This window comes from Lepidochelys kempii, chromosome 23, assembly GCF_965140265.1.
Source record: "Lepidochelys kempii isolate rLepKem1 chromosome 23, rLepKem1.hap2, whole genome shotgun sequence".
NCBI lineage: Eukaryota > Metazoa > Chordata > Testudines > Cheloniidae > Lepidochelys > Lepidochelys kempii.
The window spans coordinates 13,952,954-13,965,047 of NC_133278.1; the positions used below are offsets into that span (position 1 = coordinate 13,952,954).

General features: G+C 56.9%; 1 protein-coding gene across 1 annotated transcript; it reads right to left on the minus strand.

The window, feature by feature from the left end:
- Positions 1-2: 2 nt before the first annotated feature.
- On the minus strand, positions 3-10,567 carry TNNT1 (troponin T1, slow skeletal type). The gene is made up of 9 exons (XM_073321300.1): positions 10,548-10,567; positions 5,484-5,665; positions 2,928-2,949; positions 2,395-2,458; positions 1,819-1,935; positions 1,385-1,462; positions 1,158-1,268; positions 782-891; positions 3-84 (listed from the first exon to the last, which is right to left on the minus strand). The coding sequence occupies exons 1-9, from the start codon at positions 10,565-10,567 to the stop codon at positions 3-5; spliced, it is 786 nt and encodes a 261-aa protein (XP_073177401.1).
- Between the last annotated feature and the right edge of the window lie 1,527 nt (positions 10,568-12,094).

The window sequence follows — 12,094 nt, forward strand, 5'->3', positions numbered from 1 at the left end:
CGCTAGCCCCAGGAGATCATGGGAACAAAGCGCCGAGCATCATGAGAAATGGGACCATAGATGGCCAAGAGGTAGCCATGGTCACTAACCCCAGGGGATCATGGGAAATGGGAACCAAGAGAAGAGAATCAAGGGAAACGGACACAGATGACCAAAGTAGCAATCGATCAGGTTGTTAACCTCAAGGGATTATGGGTAATGAGAACCAAGTGCAGAGCCTCATGGGAAATGGGACCATAGACGGCCAAGGTAGCAGTGGTTGCTAACCCCAGGGGATCATGGGAACAAAGCTCAGAGCATCATGGGAAATGGGACCATAGATGGCCAAGAGGTAGCCATGGTCGCTAACCCCAAAGGATCATGGGAACAAAGCGCCGAGCATCATGAGAAATGGGACCATAGATGGCCAAGAGGTAGCCATGGTCACTAACCCCAGGGGATCATGGGAAATGGGAACCAAGAGAAGAGAATCAAGGGAAATGGACACAGATGACCAAAGTAGCAATCGATCAGGTTGTTAACCTCACGGGATTATGGGTAATGAGAACCAAGTGCAGAGCCTCATGGGAAATGGGACCATAGACGGCCAAGGTAGCAGTGGTTGCTAACCCCAGGGGATCATGGGAACAAAGCTCAGAGCATCATGGGAAATGGGACCATAGATGGCCAAGGGGGAGCCATGGTTGCTAACCCCAAGGGATCATGGGAAATGGGAACCCAGCACAGAGCATCGTGGGAAATGAAGTCCCCTGAGCGCCCACCCCTACTGCGCCCACTGTACCTCAGCTCATCCTCCCGCATGCTGTCGATGTTTAGGGGCTTCCGTCGCTCGGCCAAGATTCGGTTCTTCATCTCCCGTCCCGTCTGCCGCTTGCCCCGCTTCTGCTCGGCCTGGCAAACAGGGCATGGGGGTCACGTCAACACGGGCTCCCTCCAGAGGCGGTTCCTCTGGGGTGGGGATCAGGGGGCTGGTTATAGAGACCCTTCCCCCGGTGCTGAGATGTGGCCGTCTCTGGGGTGGAACGCCAGGGTTGGTTATACGGGGACCCCTCACCCGGCGCCGAGATGCAGCTGCCTCTGGGGTGGAGCAGCTGGTGATTTTCAGACCGCTCCCCAGACTCCTCCCCCCTGCACACCCTCCCTGGCCCCCCCCTCACCTTGACCAGATAGCCGCCAAAATGAGGCATGTTGGACAGAACCTTCTTCTTCTTGGCGTCGTCTTCGGCCCGTTTCTTGGCCTCCTCCTCCTCCTTGCGCAGCTTCTCTTCCTGCATGTTGTGGGGGGGGAGCAGAGCTGTCAGCCACGCAGCTGGGGGGGGGCACAGACTGGAGGGGACAACCCCGCTCCAGCCCAGGAGTGGGGAGGGGATGTGGGGGGACTCACCGCTAGCTTGGCCTGGCGTTCCCGCTCCTTCTCGGTCCGGACCCGCACCTGCTCGTTCCGTTCCGCTCGGCGGCGCTCCTGCCAGGGGCCCAGTGACGGGTCAGGGCATGGCCTGCCACCCGGAGCGCCCTCCGGCCGGCTCCACCTCTTCCCCAGAAACCCACAGTCCACCTGGCATGCCCCCGGTACCCACAATCCACCTGGTATTCCCCCTGGTACCCACAATCCCCTGCCCTGCCCCCTGTACCTACAATCCGCCTGGCACACCCCCCTGGTACCCACAATCCGCCTGGTATTCCCCCCGGTACCCACAATCCCCTGCCCTGCCCCCTGCACCCACAATCTGCCTAGCACACCCCCAGTACCCACAATCCCTTGCCCTGCCCTATGTACCCACAACCGCCCTCCCCCGCCCCGCACACCCCAGAACCCACAATTCTCTCCATCAAGCCGATGAGCTCCTCCTCCTCCTTCTTCCTCTGCTCGAAGTGCACGTCGATGAGCGTCTGCAGCTCCAGCAGGTCCTTCTCCATGCGCTTGCGGTGAATGTCCTGGAGGGCAGAGACAGCATGAGCTGGGGGGCACCCCCCGTGGGGGGGAGTGCCCTCTGCTGAGCCCCCGCGCCCAACAGCCCCTGCTCAGCCCATAGTCCCGCACAGCCCAGCGCCCCCTGCTGAGCCCCCCCCCGGCTCCCTGCAGCCCAGTGCCCCCCGCTGAGCCCCCCGCAGCCCAGCACCCCCCGCTGAGCTCCCCCCCCGCTCCCTGCAGCCCAGTGCCCCCCGCTGAGTCCCCCCGCAGCCCAGCACCCCCCGCTGAGCTCCCCCCCCCGCTCCCTGCAGCCCAGTGCCCCCCGCTGAGCCCCCCCGCAGCCCAGCACCCCCCGCTGAGCTCCCCCCCCCGCTCCCTGCAGCCCAGTGCCCCCCGCTGAGCCCCCCCGCAGCCCAGCACCCCCCACTGAGCCCCCCGCCCTGCTCCCCGCAGCCCAGCGGGATCTCTCTCACGACACTCACATCAAAGTCCACTCTCTCCCCATCGGGAATCTTCGGGGGGGCCAGCTGGGGAACTAACGGCCTGCTGCGGGCGGGAAGGGATAAGAAACAAGACAAAGAGGAAAGGGTTTCACGACTGACTGTTACAAGTTCAGACCTCTCCCACGGTCCCAGGACTCGGACCCTCTGGGGTGGGGCGGGGGGCTGGGCATACAGGAACCCCTCGCCCAGCACTAAGATGCGGCCCCGCTGGGGTCGAGCGCGGGGGCTGCATATACGGGGACCCTTGCCCAGCAGTAGGATGCAACCCCTCTGGGGTGGGACGTGGGGGCTGGGCACACAGGGACCCCTCGCCCAGCGGTAGGATGCAGCCCCTCTCAGGCGGGGCGCGTGGGCTGGCTATATAGAGTCGCTCAGTGCATTGGGACAGCACTCCTGTCCAGGTTGTGGGGTTCCCTGCTCTGACTTGTGGGGTGCAGGCTGCACCCCAATTGTGCGTGGAAGTGGGGGATCCCCCATCTTTAACTCCCCCCCGCAATGGGTACCGCAGTTACCTGGGTTTGGGACGCTCCTCTTCTGTGAAGAGAACAAGAGAAACATTGTTATTAGACAGAGAGAGGGAAACAACTTGGGGGGGGGGGAAACTGGGGGGACACCCCAAAAACCTCTTAGCAAGAAAGCCCCTGATATGCTCCACCTGTATCCAGTTCAGATGTCGGGGTACCTTCATAAGGGGAGGTGAGAATTGATGGGGGGGGGGAATCCATAGACAGATGGCCCCCCTCGGGCGGGGTTGGAGAGAGTCCTGGCTGTTAAATAAAAAAAAGGAAGGGAAAAAAAGGGAGGAAGAAAAATGTATCCCTGAAGAAGAGAAGAAAATCCGTGAGGAGTGCGGGGGGCTGCAAGGTGGGGTGCAGGGAGCAGCACCGGAGATCCAAGGAGGGGGTGTCATAAGAATAGCCACGGAGAAGGGTTTGGTGGAGGATGATGCTGAAGAAAGAGCAAAAAAGTCCTTCCAATGGAAGGTTTTTGGGGGGGCAAGTAAAGGGTTAGAGAAGGAGGGTAAGGAGGACGTGTCCTCCGCAAGGGGCCTGCAGTGGGGGGGGGCTCCTCCACCCCAGGGGACACAGACCGTGTCTCTCGTGAGTAGTTTTAGAGGCAAGCAAGCTCTGCAGTTGCCACGTCTCTATGTAGATAGAGGCTCATATACATTCAGCGCCCCCCCCCCAGCAGCTCCCCTTCCAGCCCCCTCCTCCCCAGTGCAGTCAGGGGTGACTCCGGATGGACCCAGGGGGAGCTGAGATCAGAATCCGGCCCTGTCCCCACTGCAAACAGAAGTGACTCCGGATTTGGGGTGGGGTGGGAGGGGAGGACTAAGATCAGAATCCGGCCCTGTCCCCACTGCAAACAGAAGTGACTCCGGATTTGGGGTGGGGAGGGGGGCAGGACTGAGATCTGAATCCAGCACTGACCCCACTGCAAACAGGAGTGACTCCGGATTGACCCTGCGGAAGCTGAGCTCAGACCTTCCCCCGTGACAACAGAACCCCGTGAATGTATATTTGGGTCATGGCCATGCACCCGGGATCTGAACTGTATCCCATACGGTCGCCAGTCATAGCGATCTGTTCTTCCCGCCAGGCCCCAGGCTGCACCCCAGACCCGTCGAGGATACATGGGGAGCACACGCCCGGCCACCCATGTATCGGGACCTGCACCGGCTGGCCACACACGCTGGGTTTGCGGGAGCCCACGTCTATATCCCAGCCCAGCCTGGCCGGCGAGGGATTTACCACCTGACCTGCCCCCAGGCTGAGATATAGAGAGAAACATACGGGGGGAGGGGGGCGCCCCGGGCAGAGCTGGGCAGGGGCCGTGCCAGGGACCCAGGGACCAGGCTAGAGTGGGAGGGTGGAGGTGTCAGTCACTGGGGTGCAGGGATCCCCGGCCTCTAGGTGGCGCCCTCCCTCCATGCCAAAAACCAGCCATTTCTAGGCAAGGCCCAGCCCCCCCCAATCCACCCCCTGCCCCCCAGCCACCCCCTCTATCCCCCCCAGCCATCCCCCCTCTATCCACCTCCACCCCTCCAATCCAACCACCACCCTCTATCCACCCCCTGCCCTCCCAGCCACCCTCCCTCTATTCCCCCCAGCCATCCCCCTCTATCCATCCCCAGCCCCCCATCCATCCGCTCTATCCACCCCATCCACCCCCACCCACCCCCACGCACCCCATCTATCCACCCCCATCCACCCCCACCCACCCCCCACCATCCATCCATCCATCCACCCCCATCCACCCCCTCTATCCACCCCCATCCACCCCCACCCACCCCCACCATCCATCCATCCACCCCCTCTATCCTCCCCCAGCCACCCCCAGCCAGCCACCCCCCCTCTATCCACCACAGCCACCCATCCCTCTCTATCCACCCCCAATCCAGCCACCGCCCTCTATCCATCCCCAGCCCCCCTCAGTCCCCCATCCACCCCATCTGTCCACCCCATCCACCCATCCTCCTCTATCCACCCCCAGCAACCCCCCACCATCCACCCCCTGCCACCCTCCATCCATCCACCCCCTCTATCCACCCCCAGCCACCCCCCTCTATCCACCCCAGCCACCCCCACCATCCACCCCTGCCACCCCCCATCCACCCACCCCCCCTCTATCTACCCCATCCACCCCATTCACCCTCCTCTATCCACCGCATCCACCCCCAGACCCCCCATCCATCCCCAGCCCCCCATCCACCTCCCATCCATTCACCCACCCCCAGCCACCCCCTCTATCCACCCCCAGCCACCCCCCATCCATATCTCTCTATCCATCCATCCACATACACCCCTGTGTCTGTCCCTCCACCCCCGTGTCCAGCCATTGTAGCTGCCCCTCCTGGGGACTGGACAGTGTGGACACCGGGGGCGGGGGCGGGGGGGTGTGATTTACCCGGAGGGGGGTAAGGCCTGGGGGGCCCAGCCCAGCTCTGCCCATCCCCCGCTCCGCCGGCGCCACCCCCCCACCCTCAGCCGGTGGGGGCAGGGTGGTGCCCCACCGAAGCCCCCACCTCAGGGGTATTTCTCCAAGGAGGAAGCGAAGCAGGAAAATACCTGGCTCTGCGGCCGGCTGGGGTTCCTCAGACACTGCACAGCCATGGGGCAGGGGGCAAGGGTTTAAGGGCAGGTATGGGGAGGGGGAGGGGAGGGAAGATTGGGGAGGGGGGGGAGGAGGGATCAGGGGTGGGGGGGAGCGAGCGCGGGAGAGAAACGGAGAGGCGGTTAAACCAAGGCAGCTCGGGTGGGGGCCCGTTAAATCCGGTTACTCGTTAGTGGGGGAGGGACTGCCCCCCTGGCCCCCTTTCAATGTCCCTGCCCATCCCCCTCCCCCACCCGGGTGAGATCACAATGTGCCCCCCCCCCCAACACATGCGAAGCGGGATGGGATGTGAGGGGAGAGGGGCAGTGATCCAGTGAGGGGGGAAGGGTGCCGCAGTGGGGGGGTAGTGATGCAGTGGGGGGCAGTGATGTAGTGAGGGCTGCGGGGGAAGGGCCCTGCAGTGACGCAGTGGTGGGAGGAGAGTGAAGGGCCCTGCAGTGATGCAGTGGGGGACAGAGATGCACTGGGCAGCTGTGAGGGCAGGGCCTGCAGTGATGCAGTGTGGGGGAGGGGGAAAGGGCCCTGCAGTGGAGCGGAGGGGGGAAGGGCCCTGCAGCGATGCAGTGAAGGGAAGGGGGGGAAGAGTCCTGCAGTGAAACAGTAGAGGGGAGGGGAGGAAGGGCCCTGTAGTGATGGGGAGGGGGGAAGGGCCCTGCAGTGATGCAGTGGAGGGGAGTGGGGAGGGCCCTGCAGTGATGCAGTGTGGGGGGGAGGGGCCCTGCAGTAACGCAGTGGGGAGATGTCCCAAGTCAGGAACACACCTGGCATCCTCTGCACTGCCCCCACCCTGGCTGATGCCCCCATGGCTGCCCCACCCCCAGACCCCTGGGGAGGAAAAAACCCTTCAGCCGACAAACCAGAAAGGAGGAAGCCTGTGAAGAGAAAACCTAACATGGACAAGAGCAAACGTGATGGGAACAGAACCCAGGAGTCCTGGCTCCCAGCCCCCTCTTCTCTAACCACTGGACCCCACTCCCCTGCCAGAGCTGGGGAGAGAACCCAGGAGTCCTGGCCCGCAGCCCCAGCCCCATTCTACCCTTAGCCCCCACTCCCATCAAGTTGCTTGTTCCTGATTCCAGCTGGAATGTGAGGTCTCTGCTCCTGGTGACCTAGAGGAAAGAGTGGGATCCCCACGGCATGGGGGGGGGCAGGTGTGCAGCTGTCTCACCTTCCTCCTCCTCAGCCTCCTCAGCCTGTTCCTCTTCTTCAGAGAGAGAAAGAGAGAGAGAAAGAGAGCAAGGGGTTAGTGCTGGGCTGTGTGTTCCCAGAGTCCCATCTCAGGGGGCAGATTGCAGGAGTCTGGGGGGAGGGTGTCTGGGGGGAAGGTTTTGGGGGGTGGAGTGTAAAGCTGGGCCACATAAGGTTAAGCAAATCAGCAGGCTGGGTGACCTGGAAGCAACCCTTAAGGGCGTTTCAAAAGGGCACAGCCACGGTGAACAAGGCCATTCCTGGTAGACAGGTATCAGAGCCGTGTTGAGGAGCCTTGAGCCTTTAACCCGTTTGCCAGCATTGTTAGAGACACAAAGAGCAGCTGCTAAATGTGTTTCCGTTTACCGCAAGCTGCTGGTGGGATCGAATTAGCTGGTAGACGCTGCATCATAGAATCATAGAATATCAGGGTTGGAAGGGACCTCAGGAGGTCATCTAGTCCAACCCCTGCTCAAAGCAGGACCAATCCCCAATTGAATCATCCGAGCCAGGGCTTTGTCAAGCCTGACCTTAAAAACTTCTATGGAAGGAGATTCTACCACCTCCCTAGGTAACGCATTCCAGTGTTTCACCACCTTCCTAGTGAAAAAGTTTTTCCTAATATCCAACCTAAACCTCCCCCACTGCAACTTGAGACCATTACTCCTTGTCCTGTCCTCTTCCACCACTGAGAATAGTCTAGAACCGTCCTCTTTGGAACCACCTCTCAGGTAGTTGAAAGCAGCTATCAAATCCCCCCTCATTCTTCTCTTCTGCAGACTAAACAATCCCAGTTCCCTCAGCCTCTCCTCATAAGTCGTGTGTTCCAGACCCCTAATCATCTTTATTGCCCTTCGCTGGACTCTCTCCAATGTATCCACATCCTTCTTGTAGTGTGGGGCCCAAAACTGGACACAGTAGTCCAGATGAGGCCTCACCAGTGTCAAATAGAGGGGAACGATCACGTCCCTCGATCTGCTGGCAATGCCCCTACGTATACATCCCAAAATGCCATTGGCCTTGGCAACAAGGGCACACTGCTGACTCATATCCAGCTTCTCGTCCACTGTCACTCCTAGGTCCTTTTCCGCAGAACTGCTGCAGAGCCATTTGGTCCCTAGTCTGTAGCGGTGCATTGGGTTCTTCCGTCCTAAGTGCAGGACCCTGCACTTATCCTTGTTGAACCTCATCAGATTTCTTTTGGCCCAATCCTCCAATTTGTCTAGGTCCCTCTGTATCCTATCCCTACCTGCCACCGTATCTACCACTCCTCCTAGTTTAGTATCATCCGCAAATTTGCTGAGAGTGCAATCCACACCATCCTCCAGATCATTTATGAAGATATTGAACAAAACCGGCCCCAGGACCTACCCTTGGGGCACTCCACTTGATACCGGTTGCCATCTAGACATGGAGCCATTGATCACTACCCGTTGATCCCGACAATCTAGCCAACTTTCTACCCACCTTATAGTGCATTCATCCAGCCCATACTTCTTTAACTTGCTGACAGGAATACTGTGGGAGACCGTGTCAAAAGCTTTGCTAAAGTCAAGAAACAATACATCCACTGCTTTCCCTTCATCCACAGAACCAGTAATCTCGTCATAGAAGGCGATTAGATTAGTCAGGCATGACCTTCCCTTGGTGAATCCATGCTGACTGTTCCTGATCACTTTCCTCTCGTGTAAGTGCTTCAGAATTGATTCCTTGAGGACCTGCTCCCTGATTTTTCCGGGGACTGAGGTGAGGCTGACTGGCCTGTAGTTCCCAGGATCCTCCTTCTTCCCTTTTTTAAAGATGGGCATTACATTAGCCTTTTTCCAGTCGTCCGGGACTTCCCCCATTCGCCATGAGTTTTCAAAGATAATGGCCAATGGCTCTGCAATCACAGCTGCCAACTCCTTTAGCACTCTCGGATGCAACGCATCCGGCCCCATGGACTTGTGCACGTCCAGCTTTTCTAAATAGTCCCTAACCACCTCTATCTCCACAGAGGGCTGGCCACCTACTCCCCATGCTGTGCTGCATCCATCCCGTGCCTGTCCCCTAATGCTCCGTCGCTGTCTTCTAGTGACTCGGAGAGCAAATCTTATCCCCCGGATGGGATGTGTGGTGTAATAACTCCTTGGGCCTCATCTGTCCTCGAAACCCGCAGTTCACCCTTTGGGACCCTTGTCTTTTATTTTTCCTGAGCAGTCTCAGGTTTTGGGGTTGAGGATTGGCCATGAGCGTGTGTTTGGGGGTGGGGGGGGTGGGGCGAGATCTGAAATATTCGTTGACCGGGGAGCAATTGTGTCTGATCCTTTGGGATTAGAAAGAACCTCACCCAGGGTAAAATGGGGTTTTGAATAACCTCTCACTATATTCGATGGGGCTGACTGGATGGGAACCTAAACGGGGTGGCGTTCGGCTTCGGGTTAACCGGCCTGGTGCTACAGAAGCTGGTTTGTTACTGGATCGATTAATCTGATTGTAAACCACCAGTTTGGAGGTGGGGCGGCTGCCCTGGTTCTTGCAGTCTGCCCTCAGGGTGGCCTTCTCAGTGCGGCCCATCCAGGCAGCCGGTCACAGGGGGAAGGTTTTTTGGGGGGTATCAGTGGGGGGGAACCAGGTCTCCCAGAGGCTGTGATAGCCCCGGCCAAGAAGCCGGGGGCTCCGTCTCTTCCCCTGCGGCCGCCTCCTCTGGGACAAAAAGACAGACTGTCAGAGACAGATGTTGGGGGGGTGGGGGCTGGAACCCTCTGTCCTTCCTTCCTCCAGCCATCCCCCCACCCCACCCTCCCCCTCACGCTGGGGCCAGGCCTAGAGCATATTTGACTTCAGACACAAATTTGATTATTTAAAGGGGAACAGAGGCGGGGGCATAAGCCCCCCCCCACCCCCAATTCCATTCAGAAGAGCAGCTAAATCTGTGAAACAAGACGGATTCCTGTCCAGGCAGCCTTGCCCTTTAAGAAGGCTGGCCCTACAAATACTTGTCTGCAGACAGAAATTGAAACATTAAAGGGGAGTTGTGGGTGGAGCATACGGAAGCCACTTTGCCATCCTGTTTTAGGGGCGGAATATGTCGGATGATGACTTTCCCTTTAAGAAGGCGGGACCTACCAATATTTGTCTGCAGATAGAAATTTAGAAATTAAAAGGGAGTTGGAAGGTGATTCTAATAATGATGCCCCTAAACCCAGCCCCTCCCAAAGCAGCACTTGGGGCAGCCATAAGATGTGGGTCAAATAAATAACCATAAATAATAACAACTAATAATATCCATACAAAATAGCCTTTAAGGGAAAGTAGCAGGCTGAATGATGTTGATACTTAGAGTTAGGGTTAGGATAGTAATTCTGATGGATAGTAATTATTAACCTTCAGCCATTAAATACTAAAATGTGTGTATAGTACATTAGTAAGAATTTATAATTGATTATTAACACCCGTCAGTAAGCATTTCAATATAAAATATCTATATAAATTAATAATTTTATTGATTAACCATATGTTGTTAAATATTTGAATATAAAATATATAACTAAATGATTAGCAAATTATTATTTATAATTATTAACCATCTGTTATTGATATTAAAATATGAAGATAATAAATTTTAACCATTTCTTATTGATAACTGCTATCTGCCATTAAATATTTGACTGTTAAAATCTGTATAGAATCATTAAATTATGAACCATTTCTTATTGATAGTAATTACCACCTATAATTAAATATTCAAATAGTAAAATATTTAAATGATAATTGCATTATTAAGATCATAATTAACCACTTGTCATTAACTAAGTAAACATTAAAATTGTATGTAACGATTAAATTACCAATCATTATTGATCGTCATTATAACCTGCTATCATTAAATATTTGAATAATAAAATATTTACATAATAATTATACTCTCTGTTACTGTTCGTCATTATCAGCCAGCAATAAATATTACAATCTAAACAGGATAAGTAAATGATTAATCATTTAGTATTGGAAATAATTATTAGCCACTGGTCATTGATTATTTGTCTGTAAACACGGCTACACAATGATGAAGTTACTAACCATCATTTAATCACTGATTGGCTAGTGACTGGTTATTAACCACACTAGATTGTACCTATTGCCCTATTAGGTAAGAAGAGATTCATATCATGGGATGAATCCCTGTATGTCCATTGTAACACGACCCGATTATCCATGAGCTACGGATGCCGGTTGGCCTAAGAACAAATGGGGATGGAGCGACTGAGAAGGGAAATACCTGGCCTGACCCATCCGAGAGGGCCTTGGCCTCTTCCCTGGCCACACGTTCCCTCAGTGGCTCAGACAACTCCTGCCCCAGACTGACCCACTGGGGTCTTCTCCTCCTCTCTCACTGCCAGTGGAGGCCCCAGTCATTCGCTAATAATGGCTAATTAACAGAGACCAGGGATTAACTGATTGTGGCGGTGGGATGGGGGGAAAGCGTCACGTACCTTCATGCTGCTCCCTGCGGAGAAAAGGAGAGAGAGAGAGAGAGAGAGAGAGAGAGAGAGAGAAGCTTGTTGCATATTAGTATAGCCAGCACCTGACATGGGTCCTGACTCGTCCAGGGCTGCTGTGTGCCAGGGACCCCCCTGCCTTCCCAGGGTTAAAATCCATGGGGCAGCCCAAATTAATTCAGTTCCAGGGCAGGGACTGGCTGGCTTGGAGGGCAGAGCAGGGAATGGGGCACGGGGTCTTTCCCCTCTTGGGGGCACCAGCTCCCATCCGGCCCCAGGGTGGGGGCTGGCTGGTTCAGGAGAGGCGGCGGGGGGCAGGGAATGGGGCACGGGGCCTTTCCTCTCTCAGGGGCACCGGCTCCCATCCAGCCCCAGAGCGGGGGCTGACTGGTTCAGGGGAGACGGGGGGGGGGGGCAGGGAATGGGGCACGGGCCCTTTCTTCTCTAGGGGGCACTGGCTCCCATCCGGCCCCAGGGCGGGGTCTGGCTGACTCAGGGTGCGGGGACGTTCACTTACTCCTCATACTCCACTTCCTCTGCATCAGACATGGTGATGGCTGATGGGCTTCACCTGTGGCGGGGAGAAATAGACACAGATTAACACTTTGGTGGTGGGGGAAGGTTTCAGGCCTGGGCGAGCAGGGGGCTGCGGGTCGGGAGTGAGGGGCCACGGCAGGGCTTGGGGAACAGGGTGGGGGGCTGGGCTGTCCTTGGGGTGGCCTCAGAGCTCAGGGTGCGCTGTGGGGGGGAGCCGGCAGCTGCCGAAAGGTCAGAGCTATTTTGGGGTCTGGCTGCCTTTGTCTCCTGCATTTGTCTCTCTGTGTCTCTAAATAACAATGCGGGCAGGCGGGTGGCCAGATGCCAGGATCTGCCCTCTGCCAGACCCCCCCCCCACG

What these genes read in the sequence shown, in the direction of transcription:
- TNNT1 (XM_073321300.1), bottom strand. Translation starts at nt 10,567, where the DNA reads ATGACGATCAATAATGATTG. An exon ending in ATGACGATCAATAATGATTG is followed by an intron (nt 5,666 to 10,547) that starts GTAATTTAATCG and finishes CCCCCACCCGAG; the next exon opens with CTGCCTTGGTTTAACCGCCT. An exon ending in TTGGCGGCTATCTGGTCAAG is followed by an intron (nt 892 to 1,157) that starts GTGAGGGGGGGG and finishes CCTGTTTGCCAG; the next exon opens with GCCGAGCAGAAGCGGGGCAA.